The following is a 27,487-nucleotide window of genomic DNA, read 5'->3' on the forward strand; positions in this document are numbered from 1 at the left end:
GAGGCGAAAGTATCGCCACAGTGGGCAGGATTCGTCAGACCCAATCAATCTGAAGGGGGGAAGGGGTGCTTTGCTGCGGCAGCGGAAGCAACACTCCCGACTGAGCCCCCTCAGTGTCAGCGCAAGAAGTGGGTGGGCCTTTTCCGAAAGTCTACGCCGCACCCTGGGCTGCAGGTAACTCGGTGGATGAGGGAAGGGCTCGTCCTGAAAGCGGGATTCCAGAGAGATCCGTAGCTCCTTCAAGCCAAGCGGCTGCAGAGACTATCCTAAGTAGAGCGACTCTTCCCTTCATGTTCGCAACAGCTGCGCGGGGCTTAAAGGGGGGGAGGGGGGGGAAGAAAGACGCCGCCGCTTTTTTATGCTTGCTGAACATCCGGGTCCCCGGCCCTGCGCGTCTGTTTCACATAGTGATCAGGGAGGGAAAGGAGGCGGGTTCTGCCTACTCCTGATAAGTCGTGACTTGTCTCCCTATTGGTAGCTAGGCATAACCTTTCCTGGCTTTTCCATTGGTCAGTAGATGGTGCTTTACTCCGTCTAGAGTTGGCCCATGTTGGAATGAGGAAATCTTCCCATTGGCTGGCTGGGAAAAAAGGCGGTGGCTTGACGCAGAATCTCATAGGCGGAGCATGTGCGAAGAGAAGAGCCCGGCCTTTCAAAGCAGGCGAAGGGGGAGGAGACTCGGGAGCCCCTGCATGCCCCGCTCCCGTCAATTGCTTCCTCTGCAGCTTCTGGCTGGGCGTTCTTCTTGTGGCCCTTGCGGGCTTCTCGGGATGCGGCATTCAGCCCCTCTGGGCTCGGTCGTCGGGGAAGCGAAACCGCTGAGAATTGATGGGGCTGGGTTAGCGCAGTCATTGCAGGGAACGGTCTAAAACCCTCATAGGCTCGATGGGGCGGGGGTCGCCCTTTTGCTCACAACCCCGGAGGGCGCCCTGGTGTTATGCCGGGAGAGGATCCGAGAGAGAACGTGATTTTGCTCTCTCGATTTCGCTCTCTGCAGGTACCGAAATCGTTTGAAGAGTTCATTGTGGTGCGGAAGATTTCCTGCATTCTACTACCTAGTGCTTAATGGGAACGCGAATTATCTAGCTGAGGGATTTGGATGAAAAATTCCAAAACTGAACCTGGGTTTTACATCCGTGTGCCATAAAGGGGTATTACAGAAAACAGGATAAGAACAGTGGATGGGTAGGAAACATCTGGGAACGGGTATTTGTATACAGTTTTTATGTGATCACAAGTCACTACCACTAATAGTTAACTTGACCTTGAAATCAGAGGCAAGATCAGCTCAGTCAGAAGGCAACATACCCCTTTTTCTGGTTCCGCTGGCAACCGGGTGATTTCCACTATGCTTAAACAGAGGTTATATAGAATCTCAGTCTCGATGCTAGTGTCGCATAAATCATCAGTATTGCTTAATGAGAACTCCTAAGGTTTTTGCATGGTTTAGCTGCGCAGCTCAAGTGGCTGCAGATTGCAAAAAAGGAGAGGAGGAGGAACATAGTGGAATTGCAGCTGCTTCTAACCCAGTGCATGGGAGCCAAAGGGCTGAAGAGGCAAAGGTTCCCCCCCCCCCCAGTTTTTAAGACATTTTACAGCTTTCTGGTGACAAGTACCATTTTGCCTAGTAAAATATGCTACTGTAGCAGCACCACAAACGTCTGTGTTGCAGCAGCTAGTGTAACCTCACAATCAGACTGTGTAAACAGAAAAACAGTATTGGCTGTGGATCTCTCACGTGACAAACATATGTGTCTGTGAAGGGTATACAGTGTTGGACTATACAGACCAACAGTCAGTTTCAGTATAAGGCAGCTTTGTATGTTCATAAGTACAGAATTCCAGAAGCTTAAGCTGTTGTTACACAGAATCAGAGGGATCTTCCTGCTTCCTTTTATATTTCTGTGACAGTAGTGTTTTGCTCCACTGCATTTGTCATCATGAACAATTGTGCAAGCTCTCAATTAAGAGTTTATAAGTATCTCAGCCTCATTTGCTCTGGAATACAGTATGATGATGCCATGCTATGTAGAAAACTGGGAAATAAGTTCAGCAAAAAAAAAAATCTAATTGACTTAAGCGTACACTGTGTCTGAGTTCTAGCCATATACAAAATACCATATAATCTACACAAGTAATTCCTAATATCCATTACCTTTTGTGTATTTGTTGATTATGTGTGGTGATTAAATTTGTAGTTTGTAGCATGTGATTAAACTCTTGTATGCTAATATTTCAGTGTTAGACTGACATAAGTACCAAGATTAATAATTACTATCAACTAATATTGCTAACTTTGATATTAAGTCATGGGATTGACACAGCCTTGGAAATTGCTAGAATCAAGATCATATTGAAGAAGGAAAATCTAACATCTACCATCTGGCAGGCTACAAATTTCAATAATATGTGTCAAGCCCAGATTTTTCATAAAAGTAGATTTATTATATACAAACCATTGAACCCATGTTCTGTTTTTAAACGTTGCTGCATTCTTACACACACCTAAGAGTAGCTATATTGAACTCATTTAAACTATATACATTTAAGCCTGCTTGATGTAGTGGTTAAGTGTGTGGACTCTTACCTGGGAGAACCGGGTTTGATTCCCCACTCCTCCACTTGCACCTGCTAGCATGGCCTTGGGTCAGCCATAGCTCTGGCAGAGGTTGTCCTTGAAAGGGCAGCTGCTGTGAGAGCCCTCTCCAGCCCCACCCACCTCACAGGGTGTCTGTTGTGGAGGAGGAAGGTAAAGGAGATTGTGAGCCGCTCTGAGACTCTTCGGAGTGGAGGGCAGGATATAAATCCAATATCTTCATCTTCTTAAGGGTTACATTCAGAGTCTGGCTAAGGAGAAAATTTCCTTGTCCTTTGTTGGTAGCCACAGTCTAAAAACATTAAAGACTAGTCCAACTGAATTCATTAGGATTATTCTTCAACAAAAGTATTCAAGACAGTGATCATATGAACGATCTATAATTCTTTGTATGCTTCACAGATGAACATGAGTTCTCAACAGTTTTCCCGTTCAGGAGCTCCTCCCACAAGTTTAGGACCAGCTCCTCCTCCAATCTCCACCAGTGGATCTACTGGAATGATAAACCCAACAACTACAGGTAAGGTAATTATTGAATTCACAGTTGTCCTACCAAGTTTGTAAAACTGCACATGCTGTCCTGGAAGTAAATACCCATTGAAATCAGATTGTGCATCTTAGCCTTTTTAATGTCTTCATTGTTTCATTTTTCTTCTTCTCAGTAGTAAGTGATGAACCCAGTCGAGAATTAGAAGTTCCTCCCAGAGATCACATGGTGCCGGGTGGTTCACTGCAGTCTCGTGAAGAGAAGCAGGAAACTGTTGTTGTGCGTCCATATCCACAAGTGCAGATGTTGACTCAACACCACACAGTGCAGTCTGGTGCACCAGTTACAGTGACAGCTCCTCCAGCACATTTGGCTCCAGCAGTGCCACTTTCTTTTTCTGAAGGACTTATGAAGGTAATGATACCTCATATCTCATATTAGAAAACAGAGGACTTAATAACACTAATGCCATTGGCAGTTGAGAAATTTGTTTAGCCAAGTTTTAAGCCTGAATGTTGTTTTCTCTTCATTTTAGTAATTAAGTGTCCAGGTGGCATCACTTGCTGTAGTCCTTGGGACAGGGCAGGTTGAATATATTTCAGTTTTTTAAAACCTTAACATTGGTTAAGGCTTTTCATTTGAAAATAGTTCAACAAATAGAATGGGTTAGTATAAATATTAAATCAAAATAGCTGGTACTACTGTAAATGTTAATTTTTCTCACTGTAAAGTTACTCAACTTCCATAACATACTGTTAATTCAGTCCAGTTGAGTCCCAGATTAGAAGTCTGCTTTCCTTTAGAAAGCCAGATATTTAGTAAACTGCAAAATATTGGTTGGTTCATTTATTACAGTTAAAATTTTGGGATTCTTTCTACAAGCATATAAAGGAAATAAACTTTTTTGTCGTTAAATGAGAATATAAACAGGGTGACAGATCCCTCTAAACTTTAAGACCTGTTAAGGCATGGATTGCCCGCTTGCGACCCAGAGACAGCATGAAGTCTGTAACTTCATTTGGCCTAAGCTTTCAAATAGTCACTCAACTGATCTGATTAACAGTCACCTCCAGGCATGGGAGCGTTTGTAAACTTGAAGGTAGTTAAATCTGTTCTCTTTCCCCCCTCCTTTAAGGCTGTTGATTTGCAACAAATAAGTGAAGTATTTAATAGGCACTAATAAAGTTTGTGGATATTTGTAAGGCTGTGTTCCATTCATCTCCATGCTGGTTTTTAGCTGACACACTGTACTTTGAGTGCAGGGGTAGACTATATACAGCTAAGAGTGCTTTAGTGTCCCCGTCTGCCTTCCCATCATTACCTTCTCCAAACAGACATAAGAACTGCCAGGAGAAAACAATAAGTCTTCTATAACTTTGTAACCTTGTCCTTTTATTATCTCATTTATATTATGTGCATGGCAATGAAGTCAGTCAGAGACAATCTGGTTGCAAGCACCATGTCTGACAGGAGGTTCAGCTTCCCAAACACAGGATGTCATTCCTCTTACAGAACAGTCAAACAACTGGTTTTCCACAGTTTCACCTTAATGAATTCCAGATCCATTTTTATTTAATACACAGGAGAAATTGTGACATAGGCTATTATGGCACAAAATAAAAGCCAACAGAACAAAAAGGAAAAAAGCCACGTGATAGTTGACTTATTTATTATTGTACAAAGTCTCTGCATGTTTCACTCTGCAGTCTTTGTCGAGGGGAATCAGAGCATTCACCTAGTGCTGGAGCTGTCCACAGCAACTGTAAATGAAGGAGTGGGGAATCAAACCCGGTTCTCCCAGATAAGAGTCCGCACAATTAACCACTACACCAAACTGGCTCTGGGTGGGGCTGAGAGAGCTCTCACAGCAGCTGTCCTTTTAAGGACAACCTTTGCCAGAGCTATGGCTGATCCAAGGCCATGCTAGCAGGTGCAAGCGGAGGAGTGGGGAATCAAACCCGGTTCTCCCAGATAAGAGTCCGCACACTTAACCACTACGTCAAACAGGCTTAAATGTGTATAGTTTAAATGAGTTCAATATAGCTACTCTTAGGTATGTGTAAGAATGCAGCAACATTTAAAAACAGAACATGAGCTCAAAAATAGTTATGGTTTGTATATAATAAATCTACTTTTATGAAAAATCTGGGCTTGACACATATTATTGAAATTTGTAGCCTGCCAGATGGTAGATGTTAGATTTTCCTTCTTCAATATGATCTTGATTCTAGCAATTTCCAAGGCTGTGTAGATTAATGTTCTGATTCCCCCTGATGGAGCCTGACAGCAAAACGCTTAGAGACTTTTTATATTAAATCTATGAAATATCATCTGGCATTTTGTTTCCTTTTTGTTCTGTTGGTACATTGCTGGATGCAGCCCATTTTTTCTTCATATGTCATAAAAGCAAAATATATTCAAGGTTGACAAAAAGCCCTTTGTACTGTAGCGATAAGATCACTGTTGTTTCCTGCAAAGGTTCTTTCTTTAAATAATTCCTCTACTGAGGAATCTTATTTACAAAAATGTAATATTTAATGACTCAGACAGTGGTTACCACTGAATTGCTCTACAGATTCCTTCCCCATGAGATAACCAGTTCATACTTGTACTGTTAACTTCTTATTTCTATGTCACAAAGCACAAATAGCAACCATATTTCTCTGTTCTTTGCAGCCTCCTCTGAAGCCCACCATACCTAGCCGTCCCATTGCACCAGCTCCGCCCTCTACTCTGTCAGGTCCTACCAAAGTCCCTGGGCAGGTTACTGTAACAATGGAGAGCAGCATTCCGCAAGCCTCTGCTATTCCTGTAGCAACAATCAGTGGTCAACAGGTTATCTCTTTTATTCTGTTAAAGTACATGGTTTCTTGTTAAGGCCGCTTGAAGGAAAAGAAAATTAGTCTGAAATGCATATAATGCATATTTAACATACCATCATGTATTTTATATATATATATATTAATTGTACTTTTTCTGTGCATGTTTTCCCCATGAATTAACTCTAGAAAGTCATCTAATATGAACCTCTTGCTTTCAGGGACATCCCAGCAATTTGCATCATATCATGGCAACCAATGTTCAAATGTCAATCATTCGAAGTAGTGCTCCTGGGCCCCCTCTACACATTGGAGCCTCTCACTTGCCTCGAGGTATGGATTGTAATGATATTTTCTCTGGAAGAATGGTCCTGGAGTAATACATTATGAACTGTGACTAATACTTCTTGTGGTGGAACAGCTAGAGCAGACTTAACTCTTGATGTCACTGTTTGCATTTTCAACTGTCAACTATTAGGGTGTAGTTAGACTTACTGTATACTAGCATGAATTCACTGAAAAACAGAAACATGCTTTTAGGATTTGGTGTGGGATTGGGAAAATAGAACTGAATACTGCTGAAGAATTGAATCATAAATATGATTGGTTTCAAATGCAACAAATAAAAAGCTTGGTGGAGAATGACATCAAAACTGAAGGAATAAGGAAAGAATAAACAGAAATGGAAAAAGTTCTGCTTGGAGACAATGAGAAACTAATTTCAAAAGTATATAAATTACTTTTACAATGGTCTACAGAAGATGAAGTAGTGAAATCTCAAATGATAAAATGGGCAATCAGTGTAAATAAATAAAGATGGAATCTTGGGAATATTTGTGGAAGAACTCTATGAAACTCGCAACATGTCAAAGTATTAAAGAAAACAGTTTTAAGGTGATGTATAGATGGTATATGACTCCTAAAAAATTAGCAAATATGAATAACAAGATGCCAGACAGGTGTTGGAAATGTAAAAAGCATGAAGGTTCTTTCTACCATATGTGGTGGACTTGTGAAAGAGCTAAAACGTTTTGGCAGATGATCCAGCAAGAGATGTCTAATATCTTGGGATATGAGTTTAACAGAGTTGCAGAGACTTTTCTGTTGGGATTACAAATGGAAAAATTTCCAAAAGAAGATAGAACTTTAATCTGGTACTTGCTCTCAGCTGCTAGGACATTGTATACGCAGTTGTGGAAGCAAGAAAAAATACCAGAGAAATGGGACTGGATTATAAAAGTTATGTCATGGAGTGAAATGGACAAATTAACAAGAATATTAAGAGACTATGATTTAGAACTTTTTAAGTTGGAGTGGAAGAAGTTCAGAAGATACGTAGAAAAAATGGAAAATAAAGGGACACTGGACAATCTTTGATAATGATTAAGTTTTTAAAATAAGAGTATAACTTTTGGTTCTTTAATAGTTAAGGGTACCTTTAATATTTGTTTTTCCTTAAGTAAATAACACTGGTGGGGGTCAAGTAACGGGGGGAGGGATGGGGGAAAAGTAAGATATGGGGTAGACAAATTTTTATTTTTTAAGTTTTAAGATATATAGTTTTGCTACCATATGTTACTAATAAAAATTGTTTATAACCAGGATTTGGTGTGGGATCATATACACTTTCAAACCCTGCCTTTTAGAGTACCCATTTCCCTCTAGTAACTTTAGCCACTGTTAACTTTAGTGTTGGTTGTAATTGCAGCTACTCAGTTTTCTCTTGACCACAGTTTCCTCATTGGCCTCTGTTTTGAAAGGTACTCTAATTAGTTTTAATGTAGTTAAGATACTACACTAAACTACAATTGAAACCATGATTCTGAAAGGAGCTGGGAGAAGTTGGAATACAATCCCATATCCTCAGAATACTGGCTCTGTCTGATGTTGTTGCCTGATTTTGATATTTACATAAACTACTTGGATTAGTGGCATTACTAATGGTTCTACTTCCTCTGTTAGTCATCTTTTGTATCAAATAGCAGTCATTTAACGTTTTGTTAAAAGTGGATCACCTAACTCTATATTTTAGTTATGTGTGCTTGGGTTTCTTTCTTCAGGTGCAGCAGCTGCTGCTGTGATGTCCAGTTCTAAAGTAACAACAGTCCTGAGGCCAGCTTCACAGTTGCCAAATACAGCCACAGCTCAACCAGCAGTTCAGCACATTATTCATCAACCAATCCAGGCAGGTGTCAATTGTAGAGTGTTGTAGTTAGATTGTTGCTGAATATTTTCAATCCCCTCCAGTAGGATATCAGCCAGAAGATTTACAGTGTAATCCTGCAGAATTAATGCAAACCAAGCCCACTTATTTCCGAGTTGTGGACCTAGCTGTGGGGATAACAGAGATAAACAGAAAAACAAAAGGAGATCTTCCAGTTTACATTTTCCTTTTAAGAGTCTTCTATTTCTAAAAACATGGCTTAGTGCTTTTTGTTTCACTTGTTTACAAAATACTGTCTTGGAATTGGAATATTTTTCTTTACAAAACAGGCCTATATGTTAGTGAATAAACTGTGTCAGACGCAGATTAGCTCACAATTACAAGAGATAAAATTCACCTAAAGCTGTCAAAGATTTCAGGTTTTCACGGCTGTTAACATCATTAGGGTTTGTAGAATCTTTCGGGATCAAGTGCCGTGTTCTACTGGAGAAAGTGTTCCTTCCAGATATTTCATTCTCAGCTGCGGAGAACATCCTCAGTGGCGTTGCAGCCGGAGCAGGCGCTCTGACCTTCTTGGCTGCTATTTCTAGCCCAGAAATAGCAGCTCTCCAGCAGCCCTGGCCCCACTCAATGCACAGCAGCCAAGAAGGTCAGAGCGCCTGCTCCGGCTGCAACGCCACTGAGGATGTTCTCCGCAGCTGAGAACGAAACGTCTGGAAGGAAAACTTTCTCCAGTAGAACACGGCACTTGATCCCAAAAGATTCTACAAACCCTAATCACCTAAAGTTGCCTTTATTAAGTTTTTATATAGATAGAGAGCATTTTAAATCTTTTAAAATCTGAAGTTCTTACTTTTAAAAATCTTTAATTGGCTGATAGCTCTATTGTTAACTAATCTATGATGATAATCATTTTTTTCTTGCATTGATAGTCCCGAAACGCTGTGACAACTGCAAGCACCATCCCCCCTGCAGTAGTAGCCACAGTCTCAGCCACAAGAGCTCAATCCCCAGTTATTACAACTACAACAACACATGCTACAGAATCTAGTCTCAGGTAACCACCACAGAAAGTAGCCTAAATACTCTTTATATGTATTAAGTGTAGGGATGGGCACAAACGGAGAAAATGGAGGTTCGTGGTTCATTGGTTCATGAGCTGGGAGAAAGCTTCCATGGGGGAAGAAAGCATTTTTAAATCCTTTTAGTAAAGAGAAGGCATTTAAAGAGACTTCGAATGCATTTAAAGAGACTTCCACAGAATTGTGGAATGCTCTCTTGGAGGCCATAAGGTCCTTGTGGGATCTTTCCACCTTCCGCAGGGCCTGTAAGACTGAACTGTTCCGACAGGCCTTTGATATCTAACCGGGAGAGAACTGCCACCCGACATCATATAGAGTACTAGGTGATCACCGTCAGAAAAGAAGAACTCGCTTATATTGTAGTGATACAGCGCCACTAAATGTTTTTAAAATCTTAAATTGTAATTGTTTTATTGGTTTTAACTTGTGAATATGAATGCTTTCAGCCGCCTTGAGTCCGCTTGCGGAGAGGGCGGGATAGAAATTTAAAGTAATAATAAACTTATGAAATGAATGAACCACTGCAAAAAACATGGCAGTTCATGGGCAGGTAGCAAACAACATGATTGGCTGAATTGCGATTTGTGGACCAGCAAACTGGCCTAGTTCATCACAAACTTGGGTTTGTAAGTAGTTCGTGCCCATCCCTGATTAAGAGTATAAAAAAAGACACATGTAGTTGTGCAGCTGAGGACCACTGAATACATGGCCACTGCTTGGAGACACTTTTTTCAAGGCTGCTTGTGAGGCAGCTATTTTGGGTATGTAGCAGCTTCCCATGCAGATCAGATAAGCACTTTTCAGCATGGTAGCCATATAGTGTATAATGGCCTTCCAAAAGTTAACTGCTGCATTTACTGTTGGTGTACTAATTCATATCATACACAAGGAGATAAAGCTAAATTGCATTCTGACCTCTTTTTCATTATTAATTCACTGAGGCTGCATTCGGGTATTACTTCCAGGCAACCTTACACTGTGACTTCGCAAACTCAGCTTGATGCTGGGATCATAATTCTCCATTCTATGCAAAGAGGGAGGAGTGAGACAACATGGCAACAAACAAACCTGACAACAACATGGGTTCATATAGATCTGTAGTCACCTGACAAAACAGAGGCCCCACATCCTCATCCAGCAGCAGAGATGGCATCCAGGGAGCCATGTTGTGCAGTGAGCAAGGAGGAGCAGTAAATTATGTCCCCTAGATCACACCTGTGTGTCATCTATGTGATTGGGCAAGCATGCTACTGCTCACTCCAGCCTTGTTGTGGCAGGATCCTGCAGCAACACTGGGAGGAGCTGATTGAGGGCAGAGGCAGCAATAGGAGGAATGGGTGAGAGTGTGGTAGAGGGCTTTGGACAGGGCAGAAGGAAGGAGGATAGCAGGCTTTTGGAAGATGAGATGAGAGAGATGAGAAACCAGGAAGGGAATGGCAAATGAAAAGAAGCTGGAAGAGAGAAAGTAAGTGTTGGAGCAGAGTTAGGAAAGAGAATGAGAAAGTGGGGGTGGGGAGAGAATGCACAGATGTGAGAGGGATGTTAGGAAATGAGTTGGCCGAAGTGTCAGGTCCAGGTGGCAAGAACCATATGTCAGTGGCTAAATAAACCTGAGTGAAGGAACACCATTTGTATTAGGATCCTCTGTGTATTAGTGAACAAAGGGGGGATCTCATGAGCCACTGTCTCCACAGCCATTGCTATTGCAATTTAATATGGTTAAAAGTGACGTCTGAATGCAGCCTGGCTTGAGTAGCTTCAGAAAAAAAACCTCAGGTGTTTTTTTTTTCTAGTCGGCCAACATTGTCAATTCAACAGCACCCACCTACTGCACCTATCGGTATTCAACGCCCTGCACAGCCACGGGACACTGCAACCAGAATTACCTTACCATCCCATCCAGCCATAGGAACACAAAAACAGCAGCTCCACACCATGGCTCAGGTAAATCAGTACAAGCAAAATTAATGCAGCTTCTTCCCTCACATTGTCTCTTGACTTTTGCTATAAAATCTTAAAGCTGTATGTTGAATAGAGTGTTGTACTGGACTTGGCAAGTATTTTCTGTGGCACCGAGGACTGGGAAAAGAGCAAGGCACCTTTAAGGGCTGCACAAAGGAGCCCAGCTGAGAGAAGTAGACTGGTAGCATGGGCATGGCCAGAAGGGCACCAGATGGGAAGAAGCCGGCTGCTAGGAACTAGAGTTGCTAGGTCAGGGGAGGGCATGCCTCTAGGGTGGAGAACTTGAAGAGCATAGTGTAGTTGAGGGCTCCATCCAGAATTCCCAGGCTGAGGGAGGATTCAAGAATGACCGCGAAGAAGAGTTGAGCGGTGGAAGACAGGAGCAACATGTGTCTGAGAACAGGAGAGGTGGCTATAAGAGTGCAGGCTAGGAAAGGAACTGAAGCTGGCCTGATGTAAGGGGAGTGCCAGGGTAAAGTTACTGAATAAAAGTTTGTTGCAGCAGCCTGTGCTTCATCCATGGTGCCTATTCACTGGAAATAGAGAGTTGTCCTCAACCAAGCTTGCTAAAGCTACCTGACTTGGCTTTGCAGGTTGGGCATGGGAACATGGAGTAAGACCCAGCAACTACACTTTCCATTTAGAACAAAGCAAAATGTTATAACAAGTCAGTACAAAGCATATGAGCAATGGATTACTAAAATCAAACTTTGTTTTCCTTATAGAAAACCATTTTTAGTACTGGAACACCTGTGGCAGCAGCAACTGTGGCACCTATTTTAGCAACCAATACCATTCCTTCAGCAACCACAGCTGGTGAGTAATCTAATAGGAAAATTAACTTGAAGTCAGTGTTTCTAGAGTCAGTAAGTCCATGCAGAAAGGATTTTATTGCAGTGGGGGTTTGGTAATATTCTGATGTTAAAGGAGCTAGGAAAGTGGGTCATAGGAGAAAAGTGACCTGTCCCTTTAATAGAGGTTTGGTGTGCAGTCATCTGAAGTATTTCATGGCACAGAAGTAAACAGCAACATTTGATAAATAGCAGCCCACTGAGGCTCTGTTTAAAGGCACAGGGTGCTTCTTTTTCTCTCCAGACAATTCACAACCCTAGTGGAGGAGGGTTTCTCTGGCCTAAACAGGGGGCTTGGCTTCCACAACCAACCACTACTGCTAATTCAAGTTGCCAAGACCCCAGTCTCTTCCATGATCCCTTTAGCACATTTTAAGGCCATTTGAAGAAATGGCATGAGGTGGGTGCTAAGTACAGAGAGAAAAATGGAGAAAGGCAAAGTAAGGACTATAAAAGATGACAAATGGAATAATAGAAAGGAGGGAGTGTGAACAGTGAAGGAAGATTCTTGAAAAGAGAAGAGGAAGGAGTCAGGAAGCAAGCCAGAAACACATCAAGTAGGTGCCAAATTGTTATAACTGAGCTATCTTGTCAGAAAGATAGCTCTTGTGGGGGTACTGCCATGGGCTCTTAGAAGGATTAGAAATCTACTGCATAGAAATTTAAATGAGTGTGATTGTCATTTTCTGTCTGTTAAGGACACAGATGCCAAGAAAGATTTAACCGTATGTACAATAAAAGCTTTGTTGTTCAAAACACATGGAGAATGGGTCTGCTGGTTAATTAAATGTCCAAGCTTGTTATTCTGCACTAATCTCTACCCAAAGAAATCCATAGTGACCATACTCCTGCATTATAGGGTGCTGTATCAGGGACTGCTTCCTGCTCAAAGCAGGAAACTCCACTCCCCTTCTTTAGTTGCTTTACTTGATTTCTACCAGTATTAGAACACACTCTGCCTTCCCTCTTACTGAGGTAGCTCTGGCCTCCCCATTGGCCCCAGTTGCCCTGTCAGGCTTGACAGACAAATGGAGCTATGCGGCGGATAAAAGCACTGCCAAGCCTCTCCCTCATGGTGGCAGTGAGCTCATCCTAGGGGAACTGAGCAGTGTTCCCCTGCCTATGACTGAAATGGGGACTAGCAAAGGGATCAATGGCTCTTTTTCTACTGGCCATCCCACAACCAGTCCCATCTAGCTGGGCATACACTGGGAGATGGTTATAAGTCCAGGGTGCAGACTTCAGACTCCACACACCATTGGGAACAACATGATGATAATCTGACAGGAGCCTTCCTCTTCTTGGACTGAGCTACAGAGCCATCTTATGCAATGAACAGGCCTGGGAGGCCTCCCAACAGAGCTAGCTCCTGACAGCTTGAGGAAACCTGAGGGGAAATGAGTCACTGTCAAATAATGTAACTGGTAGCACCAGCTGACCAAACCAGCCAGCTGGCATGGTGCATTCATATATTCCAAAATGTAAGCAGATGGTGGCTGAGGGGGAGGAGCTATTGGGTGGTACCAATTAGTAGAGTGTTCAGGATAACAGGGGAGGGACGGTGGCTCAGTGGTAGAGCATCTGCTTGGGAAGCAGAAGGTCCCAGGTTCAATCCCTGGCATCTCCAACTAAAAAAGGGTCCAAGCAAGTAGGTGTGAAAAACCTCAGCTTGAGAAGCTGGAGAGCCGCTGCCAGTCTGAGTAGACAATACTGACTTGGATGGACCAAGGGTCTGATTCAGTATAAGGCAGCTTCATATGTTCATAATCAGATGCTGGTTAACAAAGTTTTTACTGTATCTCTTTCTGAATGCCAGGTTCCGTCCCTCATACCCAAGCGCCTACAAATACGATTGTCACTGTGACTATGCCTTCACATTCTTCCCATGCAACTGCCGTGACAACCTCAAACATACCAGTTGGTAAGAGCACTGGTTCAGAACTATTCTTTATTGCACATTTTATTGAATGGTGAGGACAATATGAGTTGGGAGATCTTCACATGACAGCAAATGAAGCACGAAAAGGCTGCTCATATTGGGAGCAGCAAGCTGGCAGACTGCAATGTGGTCTGCTTGATTTTACTACTGATTACTGATAATAGGTGCTTTAAAGACAATTTTGAGGAAGGGTTTGGAATGGTAAAGCCCCATATGTAGTTGCTTTGTAGGACTTTATAGTGGATTTTCTTCATTTCCTATGAGGCATGGAACCATTTAAGAGCAGTGGCTGAAGCAAGAGAACTGAGGAGAAGACAGTTTGCATAACTGACCCCTATCCAAGTGCTATCAGTCTTATTGTGAACTACCTTGAAGGCATGTTGTCAGACAAAGTGACACAAATATACTTTAAATAACAGCATTGCTCAAGATGTGCACACATTATCATTACTTCTTTCCATCAACATCCCTGGGTTTTCAAATACAGACTTCTGTGACTTGAGCTTTTATGAAACAAAACATTAAACAACTTAGAACATCTTGTGTTCCTTGCCTGAGTTTGTGAATAATTGTGGTATCCTTTCTCACTGTGCAGCTAAAGTGGTCCCTCAGCAAATCACACACACTTCTCCTCGCATTCAATCCGATTATACTGCAGAGAGGAGCAATCTCATTCCTATATCAGGACACCGTGCATCTCCAAATCCAGTCGCAGTGGAAACTAGAAATGACAACAGGTAACTGAATACATTTTCATACACAGGATTGGTACTTGTTAATTTTTGACCATAAAACAAGTGTGTCCTGTGTGAGGACAGCTGTGTAAATAGGATTAAACATCTTGATTCCTGCAGTTAATTTGCAGTGCAATACTGTGCACAGTTACTAAGTGAAACCCATTAATTTTCATGGGCTTAGACTGCAGTAAGTACATAGGGTTGCACTGTGCAGCACTTAAAAGTTACGTTTCTGCTCATTTCTAGTAAGAACCACTTGTGATTCCTAAACTACCTGGCTGAAAAGACATCTGAGTAACGAAGCCACAATAAATGCTTCCTGTTTTTCAAGCTATGGACAGTGGGTGCTTTCAGATCCTTAGCTCATTGTTCTGTGATGGCCTTTCCAGCAAAGAACTTTCTGAAGAGTAAACAGTGCTGAATACTGAACTTGAGTCATCCTGCAGTCTTGCACAGCTGTAAAAAGTGAAGGGAAAGGAGATGCATTACTCAGGGATGAATAGACACTGTTCTATTTGGGCATGTGCCCAGGTCATTGATATGTTTGTTAGCCGAGACTACTATTCAAGATTAAATTTAAATAAAATTACCAGCATTGTCTACTGATCAGTATCAGTACTGGTGGTATAGAGCACATGGAAGCCTGGCAACATGTCCATTTTTCTCCATGGGTTTGTTGTTTTGCTTGCACTGTACTAAGCTGGAAGCTGTTTCTAGTGACCTAAGTAGAGATCATATGGCAAAAAAACCCATGGTGGTCTCCGGAGAAAGCAAGCCAGCATGATAGCGTGCCTTATGACAAAATTTTAACCATCATTGTCACAGCTTCAGTAACTGTCATTGCAATGCTAAGTCTGACACCTCTTCCCTTTTATAGGCAGTCAGTTCCTGTTCAATTCCAGTACTTTTTACCAACATACCCACCTTCTTACCCTTTGGCTGCTCACACTTACACACCTATTACCAGCTCTGTGTCCACCATCCGCCAATATCCTGGTAAGCACCATAAGTGATTATAATGCATAGAAATATTTTTGGCAGTTAACAGGCATAGTATCAAATACAGCGAGTGTATACTTAAATATTTCTGAGAACTAACTGGCGATGTCTACTCTCATTTTATAATAAAGGAAGTCATTTCTACTATGTGTAACAAATGTGTATCAGCTAGTATTTGAAGTAGTAGGTGTAATTTCTGAATCTGTTACAGTGCTGTTGGTATACTTTTATGTTAAATAATGTATTGATTTTGACATTGATGTATGAGCAGTAACATTTAGAAATGAAGAAAAACTTGTATGAATGCATTGGGGCACACATGCCATTGAATGGAATGCTGAATAAAACGCACTCAAGTATGAGTATAGAATCTGAAAATGTATGGAAAATTATTCATTAGGGGCTTAAGCAAAGTCTAAATGACGTAGCTTCCATACATATAAAATCTCTGGTTGAAATTAACTATTGCAAAAAAGAGCTGTAATATGGCAATTACACAAACTTGGATCCTGTGCAAGGGAAGCCTGTTCACACTGCAGAAGAGAACTCCCTGATTGACTGACACCCCCCCCCTCCATTGCAATATGGTGGGTGAATGAGAGGCTGTAGCACAACAAGGGAAATCAGCAAAAAGTGCTTCCCCATACTTGCTTGCACTGGAGAAAATGCCTTTCATCAACAAAAAACATAATGGGGATCAAAGCTACTGCCTTACAGTTCAGAGTGAACTCAATTCTGTATATATGAACAGAGTATCAGGTGATGAATACTGAAGCTGTCAAAATCCAGAAGTGCATTGGTTTTAAGTCCATATATAAGTGCATTTTCTAAGCACTCAATGTATCTCACCTGCATCATTTCAGCCATTCTTGCAGTAATCCTGTAGTCCAGCATTCTTATCCCTATAACACCCGGGATAACCCAGTAAATTCCCAATTGAAATGAGATTTGAATATGGGAACGTTTCAGGTCTGAGCTCATGTTCATAATCTTTGGTGCACTAAATCAATATCTACTGGTTTTAACATCTCCTTTCAAAGCCATTAATGTAGCTCCTAAATGAACCATTTCTGAGCTGCTTCATCTTATCTGAAAAACTGATAGCTACGCCCAGGATGAGAGTCAGCCATAGTTTTACTTGGAAAAAGCAGTGGCAGAACACAGTATATCTCTTTGCTGCTGTATTTTAGTGCTCAATGATTGGTGGTTATAATGTGGCTTTATGCATATAAAGCATACATTGGTGCTGCTATATAAATTGAAACTAGAACAGTTGACTTACAAATCTTAATATTTTTGGCCCTTTTAGGAGCACTTACAGATGTGTAAATAAAATATACCTTCATTACATAAATATATCTTGTAAAAATATATCCTGCTTGACAATAAGGATACTAAGTGGTTTTCTGCCGCAAAATAATTGCGTCTGTTTGTTGTTCCCAGTTTCAGCTCAGGCTCCCAACTCTGCCATCACAGCTCAGACTGGTGTAGGAGTAGCCTCCACAGTCCACCTCAATCCCATGCAGCTGATGACTGTGGATGCCTCTCATGCTCGTCATATCCAGGGCATTCAGTCTGCACCAATTGGTGCACAGGGTATACAGCCGGCACAAGGAATACAGTCAACAGCAATAGGAACCCAGGGGCTACATCCCACTGCACCAATCGTTACACAGGGTCTTCAGACTGCACCAATGGGTGCCCAGCAGCCACAAACTGAAACAAAGACACCAGGTAACTAGCCAGTGGTATTTTCATTCTATGATGCTAAAGAAACCAGAACACTCTGTCTTAGGGTTCTTATTTGTTATATAATGGTTAAAGGATGCTAAGACTGCTTTTCTGTAAATGCTTACTTGAAAGTCAGTGGGATTTACTTCTGATTAAACATGCAAAGGATTAGGCTTTCAGTAACAAGACTTTTGCAATTTCAGTGATCAATTATAAACATCCATAATAATTGGCACATTTTTATTTAATCTGGCAGATAATTCTCTAGAAACCCACAAAATCTTGGATCATGGGGCAGCAGCCTCTTACTGAGCAGAGAGCTTCTGCCATCCCTAACCAAGATTAGATTTGTGGCTCTTTTAGTTATGGCACATTAAATGACTATGGGAGCAATCCTAAATAAGTCTGTTCAGAAGTAAGTCTTATTTTGTTCAATGGAGCTAAATTCCAAAATATTTTTTTAGGATTGCAGCCTTAAATACATTACACATGGAATTTGTGGAGGAAGCATAAGGTTAGATCCAGACTAATGTGGCAGTTTCCACTGATTCCTCTTTCCTGCTTCAGAGGCTTCACTCCCATGTCATTTCTCAGGATTCCCTGTCTCAGGAGCAGCATTTCATGATGAACACAGGGCTGCAGTGTGGGGATGGCAGGAGGAAGCCAGGAAAGTTCCATTCAACCTTTGGAAAGTTTAGTCTGGATCCAACCCATAGAGTGGACTAACACTCAATCATTTTCTTATAGTGACTACAGCTTTTCATTTATCTTTATAGTGTTCTGCTGACACCCTAAGCTTCTCTTTATGCCCTTTTTTTCTCCTCTTCAGTGGTCCTGGCAGATGGAGCCACCATTGTGGCTAATCCAATCAGCAATACTTTCAACACTGCTCCAGCTTCAACAACTGTGGTGCAAACCCACAGCCAGAGTGCCAGTTCTAGCTCACCAGCCCAAGGTTCATCCCCTCGCCCAAGCATTCTCCGGAAAAAGCCCACAACAGATGGGTGAGAGTCATCTACAAATTTCATTTAGGAATCTGGTATCTTCTGCCTCCTTAGCAGAATACCTAGAACAGCTAGAGACTAAATAGTAAAATCACTGTTTTCAAACTCCTTGGGGAAAATACTCCTCAATAGTTCCACTTTTAAGGAATTACAATAGGATCATTTCCATCTACAACAAATGGAAATATTAATCCACTGGTAAAACATTGCATGGTTATTTGCATTTAATTTTGCAGGCTGGCAGTTAGGAAGAGTCTCATTCCTCCTCAGCCACCTGAAGTCACTGGTACTCGAGTAGAGAGCTCTATGAGAAGTGCATCTGGATCACCGAGACCAGCCAGGTAAGACTTCACAACAAAATAAGATGTGGGGGGAAAATCAAAGTTGCTGGAATTTTAGTTTCTAGGAGAGGAGGAAAGTGTGTTCTTTCTTACTGCAGCATTATCAGTTTTTTGTGGAGATGGCAATTTTTTCAGTCAAAATGATGCTGATGATGGAAATATTTCCCTCACCTTTACAGAAATGAGGTGCACATCCTCAGAATCTGAACAGCCACAACAAGGATACTACAAATTATTTAATACAGTCATTAACTCAGATGTTGGTACCTTTGCTGAGATTCTTGATTGTCTTGTAAAAACCCAGAAAGAGGCAACAACTTAATAGTGCCAAACTTAAGAATGTTTAGATAATTTCTGCTAAAAGCTTAGAACCAAATGTGTGTGTGTGTGTGTGTTAGTGATAACAGTTAAGATTATTTCAGCACTCTTAACTAAAACTCACATTCACTTTACAGTCATTGTGATCCTGCTCATGTGATAAAACCATCTATATAAGTGTTTTCCAGTTTTTGTTACAGTGACTAGGATATCCATAAGATTTTTGTCTGTTCCTCAAGGTACCATTAAAAATACCATTATCCGCTATCCCAAAATTCTGTACCCAGGTACACTTTCACACAGTTACTAAAAGAATACTTAATTCACATTTTGCATACTTTATTCCAGATTCAGATCTGGCTTTTGCATCCCCCACCCCCATCAGATTATATGGTTTAATAACAGGGGTGAAGCTATTAGATATATTAGGTAAGCAGTCACGCTACATTTTTGGAAAGCAGAAGTAATCAGTAAGATAATCAGCTGGGGGGGATATATTACCAAGGTCTAAAAAGAATTTGTTAAACAAAAAAAGAGCAGGGATAAAGTCAGATTTCATAAACTTGAACATCTCAGTCTGCATCTATTGACTCAATTCACATTTGTGCAAATGAAAGCAAAATAGGACTTCTGGAGACTAACTTCAACATTTATTTAATGCTGTAGTAGTATCACTGCAGATAATCCTAAAACTGATTTCCCTTTCCTTTGTTTTGTTTACTTAGTGCCAAACCCAAACCAGAAATTCATGTGTCCATGGCTACTCCAGTAACTGTGCCTGTGGAGGCAGTATCAATTCAGAGCAATGAACAGCCTCCGATTGCAGTCCCTACTTCTCAGCAGCCGCCACCTGCCATTCCAACAATTATCACAGCAGCTAGTCCCCCATCACAGCCCCCAGCAGCACTGTCTACCATTCCAGGAACTGTTCCAGCTGCTCCACCCACTTCTACAACAATGGTGGCTCCTCCTCCACCTCCATCGACTATAGGTGGTGTTCTCTCCACAGTACTCGGTCCTGTTGTATCAGAGATAAACATCAAAGAGGAAGTGGAACCTATGGACATAATGCGACCAGTCTCAGGTAGCTTGCTGTCATAGTGGTCACAAAGAAGATACCTGATTTGGTTACAAAATCATAATCTCCTGCAATTTAGTTATAACAATGGAACGATAAGCAAACAGTTTTCTGCTTGCTTAATTTTGAATGCATTTTTAAACGTCAGTTTTCTGTTTGATCTCTGTGCATAGGTTCATAATCTTGAACCATGGCTGAGTATTGAAATGCATTTGGGCTTTGCATGTGACTGAAATTACAGTAAAAATGGCTTCATTGAACTGGCTAGAAGGATGCGTTGTTATACGCAGATGTATATATATTTAGTGTATTATGCAGTCAGTACTAAGAAAGCAAATATGGAGCCTTGCAACAAAAATGGAATTGAGTCTTAATTTCAGTATCTTTTTTCACAAAAGGAACTTTTCCCTTTGTTACAGCAGTTAATTTTTGATGCATTTTTTTTCAAGAGCCAGTTTGGTATAGTGGTTAAGTGCATAAACTCTTATCTGGAAGAACTGGGTTTGATTCCCCAGTCCTCCACATATGCTTGCTGATGTGACCTTGGGTCAGCACAAGTTCTGCTCAAGAGCAGTTCTGATAGAGCTCTCTCAGCCGCACCTACCTCACAGGGTGTCTGTTGTGGGGAGGGGAAGGGAAAGGACGTGCTTTGAGACTCCTTTGGGTAGTAAAGGGCAGGGTATAAATCCAATCTTTTCTTCTCTTAAAAAACGTCTTTGAGAATCAAAACAACATTCTTGAGAATTAAAACAATCATCAACCAAAGGGATTCCAAAACTCCACTGTGGTAAACTTTCCTAAAACAAAACGTTGTTTTAGCCTTCTTCAATGTGCCTGATGTAAATAGAGACAGATTGTTTCTGTCAGGAACAAAAATGGATATAACTTTTCAAATAAACCATTTAGAAGAATATTAGAAGTTAGATACATATAAGGCTAAGATCTTCCAGTGAGAAAAACCCCCACAACAAAGCATTCCCTTCCTTAAACAAAATACTGTCCTTGGAAAGGCACCACCATGGCAGTTTGCACTTGTGGGAAACACATAACCTGTTTCATTGCACTGATTGGAAGAGAGAAGAGGGGGACTACAGTACTTTTAAATTTATCTTGCACACATATATCTTCTTTTCGTCCTTTTCAGCAGTTCCTCCTCTGACTACAAATACTGTGTCTCCATCTCTTGCACTGCTGACCAACAACCTTTCAATGCCCTCAAGTGACTTGCCACCTGGTGCCTCCCCAAGGAAAAAACCGCGGAAACAGCAGCATGTCATTTCTACAGAGGAAGGGGACATGATGGAGACCAATAGCACAGATGATGAGAAATCCACTACTAAAAATCTGCTGGTAAAGGCAGAAAAGCGCAAGTCACCACCAAAAGAATATATAGGTGATTACTGCTCTTCTGGTGCAAAATGTTCCTTCTTTGGTGTTTTCTAACACATAGCTGTCCACTGAAAATAGTTTAGCAACTGAACAAGGAATCCTGCTTAAAAAAACGAGTAGGCTTTTTCTAAATCTCATTGTTTAGTAACATTGTATACTTGAACTCAAGAAAGTGTAGTTTCTCCAGCCTAAACCAATTGATTTCAGTGAGTTTAGACTAGAATAACTGCATACAATTGCACTGTTTGTACTAAAACTGAGCTAATATCTTGTTCAGGTTATATTTGTGTGTCTTTAGGACATTTGAATAGGGTTTTTTTTTTAACCTTCCTTAGATGAAGAAGGTGTCAGGTATGTGCCTGTTCGTCCAAGACCCCCCATAACACTGCTGCGTCATTACCGGAACCCATGGAAAGCTGCATATCATCACTTTCAACGATACAGTGATGTCCGGGTGAAAGGTATTTTTTCTAACCACTGCGTTTCATGTGGTTCTATAAACTGTCATGTTATACTATTCAATATAATTTGAAGACATGTCTAAATACTTTCTTCCAGTGGTTCAGGCATCAGATGCACTATGCATGAATAGCTATATGCTATTCACTGTGTTATGGTATCATGACTGGTTTCCTTGTCTTTAATTCATCATCTTTGACTTTCTAGAAGAGAAGAAGGCAATGCTTCAAGAGATAGCCAATCAGAAGGGTGTATCCTGTCGTGCACAGGGGTGGAAGGTCCATCTTTGTGCAGCACAATTGCTGCAGCTGGTAAGTGGAAGAATCGTGCTAATTTTGTATAACATGGGAAAGCAAGAGAAACTTTAGCCCAGCAAGTCTCTTCAAAAGAGATATAGTGGTATATTTTTTAAATATATGACCACCAGGTTGATTACTGGGACTACATTTTCTATTAAGTGTTGTCAAGTTGCAACTGAGCAAATGAACCTGACATTTGTGTGGATGGAGGTTTTGATCCAGGCATAAGAGCTGATACATTTTATACAGATGCTCAAAACTGGCAAATCCCTCCCTCTGGTGCACAGGTCTGAAGAAGTGTCTGGGATGGTGCCGCTGACCTGAGGAGGCAGCACTACTACACATTCCTGGATGCTTCTATTTCAGGTGGGGGTGAGGTAGGTGCTTTGAATTCTAGCACCAAGCTCCCCAAGCCATTCCTAGAGAAATACTACAGAACAGTGACATTACAGTTCAGTATTAGGAATACTGGGTTCATGAAAAGAAGCTGAAGTCTTTGTACTGATGGTGGTTGTTTTGATCCAGGCATAAGAGCTAATGATAAGAATACTGAGAATTTCAGGGAACTTCTTTCACAGGCTTGGATCAAGGGTTGGCTGTCCTTTAGTTTGTCTCTAGACAGCATAGGCTGGAATCAGTGTTTCCCCATCCAGGGATAGGACAGTCCTGCTTCATTGTGAAGTATGTTTAAGAGAACTCCATATTTTAGATGTAAGAAAAATATTGTTATGAAAAATAATTGACACACAAACCAGAAAGGAAATGGAATTTCTATTCTTCATTTAGCCTTTATTATGAAACATGTTGAAAACACTGGGTGTTCTTGCCAAATTCTAATATCTTGCAGACTAACCTGGAACATGATGTATATGAACGACTCACCTCCCTTCAAGAAGGGATCATTCCCAAGAAAAAGGCAGCAACTGATGATGACTTGCATCGAATAAATGAACTGATACAGGTAGGGGACTGTAACTTACTTTGTCAATTTACTTTAGCCTTTACTTGGATTAAATTATTTTCAGTCTAAATTGTGTGGACAAAGAATTATAAGAACGAAGGAAAGGTTAAACTAAACTGAACATACTGTGTACCCACTCAAAATAGTATCCTAGTGATAAACATGCTGCCCTTTAAAAAGATGAATAATTAAGAATAAAAATGAAAGGCTCCATATACCAGTCAAAATATAAGCAAACATTTAATATTCAGAAATGTCTCCCGCTTACACATGCACACATTCATTTGTGTTTTGGAAGCCAGTCCACAAACTCAGTTTTAATTACTTCATAGATATAATGCAGCCAGAATATATAAGTGCATAATAAATGATGGAAGATTAGTGTAATCCCATTATTTAATTACATCATTTTAATAATGAGAAACTGCAAATGCATTGCAGTGGTCAGTCCTGTATCCTTAAAGCTTAACATCACTGTTCATTTTGAAAGGCAGACAATGTGCTGGGGTGGTGGGTGGAGTAAGTCATAATGGACTCTGGCTTATTTGCTTTAAAATTCTTAAAATCATAGTCCTTCTGGTATTTGAAGAATTATCACTCAGATAGCTTTTATGTCTTTAAAGTTTTCAACTTTTTAATGTTAGTGTTATTTGTATTTCAGGGGAATATGCAAAGATGTAAGCTTGTAATGGATCAAATTAATGAGGCCCGAGAATCCATGCTAAAGGTCTTGGACCACAAAGAGCGTGTTCTGAAACTTCTCAACAAGAATGGATCTGTCAAGAAAGTGTCCAAATTGAAAAGAAAAGAGAAGGTCTAGAGCCAAAGGTAGAAGGACTCTGGAAACAAAAAGATTGTACAGAACAGTGTTAAGGCTCATTTGTTTGGGGTTTTATTTTAGAGAGCTACATTTTGAGTAAAAAAAGGACGAGTTTCAGAGAAAGACAAAAGATGGATGTGTGGAGCCCAATGACCTTAAGGGATTGTTGATGACCTATCAAAGGAACAAAGATTTTTCTCAGGCTCGTCCCTGTTTAAATTCTTCACAATCACATTTTGTTTAGCCCTCTTGATGTGCCAGTGCCTACTAATTGGAACCATTGACGCAAATGTGGTAGACAGCTCTCCTCCTTCCATCTTACAGTTTTAGCAGAAAATTTCACAGATTTGTACAACAGATTCCTGCAACAGACCTCAAGAACCATACATCTGTTATAAGTGCTGAAAAACTTGGGGGGAGGGGGGATGACACTACTTCCATCTAACCCACTCAGTTCTTGCTCCTTTTGACCTTGCAGTTGGCTGGAGCAGCCTTCATAAAGCAGTGCTGCTGCACAGGCAGTTCAGCTATATTTAGAATCTTAAGTGGTTCTGAAGTCTTCTAGCTGTCAATTTTTTAAAAAAAAAACATTTCAAAGTGATTTGTAGTGTTGTGGAGTGTGTGTGTGTGTGACCATGTCGGTGCTCTGGGATATAATTGTTTTCAAAGTACTCATACAGCTCAGTATTTCCTGTAGCTGGTGTGATGCTGTTTCTTGTGTTACGTACAACTGTACTACATAGCATCCTGAAAACATTAAAGATTTGGAGGATTTTGTATAATAGTTCTGATTTTGTGCAGTGAGAAATCGCTTTGAAAAACAGATTGCTGCAAAGATACAAGATTAAATAAAATAGGGGGGGGTAGTGTGTAGGGGGGTAACTTCCTTCTGATGTTCAGAAGTAATAGAAGCCTTTCTCCCCTTATTTCTGCAAAAACAATTCAGCCCTTCATCATTCATACTTTTCACCGTGGTGCTAAAACAGGTACTATCATGGTTAATACAATGAGAGGGGATAACAAATATTAGGTGTTATATTTATTTTATTTTGTCTTGAAAAGTTACTGTTCCATTACATAGTTGTCAATACTATTTAGAAAGGGCAAGACACTATTCCCAGTTTCTCATATGCAAGCTTTATGAAATGACGATAGTTCCCATTCCATTCCACGTGAGCTTGTACAGAACATCCAGGTAAACTTTGGTTAAACCAGTTAAGATAAAATTACAGTTGGGTGAGAATAAAACCATAGAACGCTGTTGCAGTGTCATAAAGCTTGCTGGGTGACCTTGATTCACTCATGCTATCAGGGTTGTTGGGAGGATAAAGCCAAGACGATAAGCTCCAAGGGCAGCATAATAATGTATTAGATGCCTTCTTTTCACCATGTTTTGTACTGAAGCTAAGAAAACACATCAGACCTTTAAAAAATAGGAAGAATCTAAACTCTAGGTCAGGGGTGGCCAGCGGTAGCTCTCCAGATGTTTTGCCTACAACTCCCATCAGCACCGGGCAGCAGGGCCAATGGCTGGGCTGATGGGAGTTGTAGGCAAAAAACATCTGGAGAGCTACCACTGGCCACCCCTGCTCTAGGTCATTCTGGGCTGCATCATTCCAGATACCACCCTATGGAATGATTGTATTGGTCTGGGGCATGGATGCTGTGATTCAGTCATGTGTCAGGCAAATATTCACTGTTAAAACTTAGTCATAGATTTTTCCCCCATGCAAAGATTTAACAAAACTGTTCAGAAGAGTATGGAAGGGATCTTATCAGCTTTTTTATTTCTGTAAGGAGGAGGAGGAGTCAGTTTTTAACCACCTAAAAGACCATGTCAGGGATTACAGAATCATGTATGAAAGGTAGGAAATGCACCTGAGGTGGGAAACAAGAGAAATTTCCCCTCTTGTACAAGTACAGAAATCTAGGAGAATCTATGTTTGAATAGTACTGTGGAAGATAGTTTCTCATGATGGTAGCTATCACACCATTACTTCTCAAATATGAAGTAGCAAATTTCATATTGTTTGTTCTACATGCTTATTACATTTTTATTCTACCCTTCCTCCAAAGAACATTTTTTTTCCTTTGCTCTGTCCTCAAACAATCTTGTGAGGTCAATTAGGCTGTGATTAGTCCACAGTTACCTAGTCATCTTCATGACTGAGTGGATATTTGGACCCAGGTTTCCCCAATCTTAGGCCAACAGTCTAAACATTATGCCATAATGTCCCTCCTGCATCTTCAATCAGCAGTACTAGTACTGTCAAACTACTGGACTTTATAGAAAGCAGATATATAGGCCAATCCTATACATAAACTCAGCAGTGAGTCTCATATAGTTCAAGGGATGGTGGCTCACTGGTAGAGCACTGCTTGGTAAACAGAAGGTCCCAAGTTCAATCCCCCAGCATCTCCTACTAAAAAGGGTCCAGGCAAGAAGACGTGAAAAACCTCAGCTTAAGACCCTGGAGAGCGGCTCCCAGTCTGAGTAGACAATACTGACTTTAACGGACCGAGGGTCTAATTCAGTATAAGGCAGTTTCATATGTTCACATATGTAAGTCTATTCCCAAATAAGGATTACTTAGGACAGCAGTTGATCAAGCTTCTTGGAACAAACATGGGTAAGAACTTAAAGGGCTAAAGAATGGAAAGGATTAATTTATTTAAACAGTGATGGCCTCATGTTTCAGTTACAACTAGCCAGCCCACACTGGGGTGTTTATGCATATTCTTACAGAATTATTAGTTACCTATAATATTATTCCCTAAAAGCTAATTATTGCAGGAAACTGCTTCCCTATAACATTCCTGACTTATTCCAAAACTGCATAATATCCAATTGATGTTTTCTTGACTATCTAAAGCTATGTTAAAAAGAAAACAGTTTTGTGGGCTAATTTAGACCCAGACTGGATCCTAAACCTATTTAGGAAGCCTCATTGGTTTCAATGGAGATTACATATAACAGCATATCTCTATGCATGCTTACCTTAAGACTGGGAGTGGCCCAACTGCCACTTGGTAGCCATGTGTGGCTCTTACACACACATTGTGTGGCTCTTGAAGTACCCCCTGCCCGCCCCATCAACTGGCTTGAAGAAGGCATTTGTCTCTTTTAATCATTTCTCCAAGTCAAGCCAGCTGGCAGCTTAGAGAATGCATTTAAAGCTTTCTTTACACCTCTCCTCCTTCCCTCCCCCTCCATCTAGTTTCCTTCCTTTCTTGCAGTTCTAAAACATCTGACATTCATGTGTTGTGGCTCTCAAACATCTGACATTTATTCTGTGTGGGTCTTCTGTTAAGCAAGTTTGGCCACTCAGACTAAGCACTGCTGGATTCAGTTAGTCTACTGGGACTTCCAGGTAAACACTTACAGTCCAATCCCATGCATGTTTACTTGTTATCAGTATGTTCAATAGCAAATTTTTCATAAACTGTATGA

General features: G+C 40.9%; 1 protein-coding gene across 6 annotated transcripts; it reads left to right on the plus strand.

The window, feature by feature from the left end:
• On the plus strand, nt 1–24,820 carry SAP130 (Sin3A associated protein 130). Of its 6 annotated transcripts, none has more exons than XM_060241920.1 (21): nt 1–174; nt 2,999–3,116; nt 3,262–3,497; nt 5,760–5,918; nt 6,124–6,235; nt 7,963–8,087; nt 8,999–9,123; nt 10,942–11,092; nt 11,836–11,926; nt 13,778–13,882; nt 14,496–14,637; nt 15,515–15,633; nt 17,080–17,370; nt 18,197–18,371; nt 18,608–18,712; nt 19,756–20,114; nt 21,253–21,501; nt 21,833–21,958; nt 22,164–22,267; nt 23,103–23,216; nt 23,878–24,820. In XM_060241920.1, exons 2-21 carry the CDS (start codon nt 2,999–3,001, stop codon nt 24,034–24,036), a joined length of 3,165 nt encoding a protein of 1,054 aa, XP_060097903.1. In that variant the 5' UTR covers nt 1–174; the 3' UTR covers nt 24,037–24,820. The 6 variants fall into 6 exon arrangements, with proteins under 6 accessions (XP_060097903.1, XP_060097905.1, XP_060097906.1 ...); XM_060241922.1 differs by having other exon boundaries at nt 21,256–21,501; XM_060241921.1 differs by having other exon boundaries at nt 13–174; nt 3,259–3,497; nt 21,256–21,501.
• Nucleotides 24,821–27,487: the final 2,667 nt, after the last annotated feature.

Source organism: Heteronotia binoei, chromosome 6 (assembly GCF_032191835.1).
Source record: "Heteronotia binoei isolate CCM8104 ecotype False Entrance Well chromosome 6, APGP_CSIRO_Hbin_v1, whole genome shotgun sequence".
NCBI lineage: Eukaryota > Metazoa > Chordata > Lepidosauria > Squamata > Gekkonidae > Heteronotia > Heteronotia binoei.

Excerpts from the sequence above, each read along its gene's own strand:
- SAP130 (XM_060241918.1), top strand. The coding sequence starts at position 2,999 with ATGAACATGAGTTCTCAACAGTTTTCCCGTTCAGGAGCTCCTCCCACA. Across the intron at positions 3,117-3,258 it reads GATAAACCCAACAACTACAG|TAGTAAGTGATGAACCCAGT; the intron begins GTAAGGTAATTA and ends TCTTCTTCTCAG. Across the intron at positions 20,115-21,252 it reads CATAATGCGACCAGTCTCAG|CAGTTCCTCCTCTGACTACA; the intron begins GTAGCTTGCTGT and ends CGTCCTTTTCAG.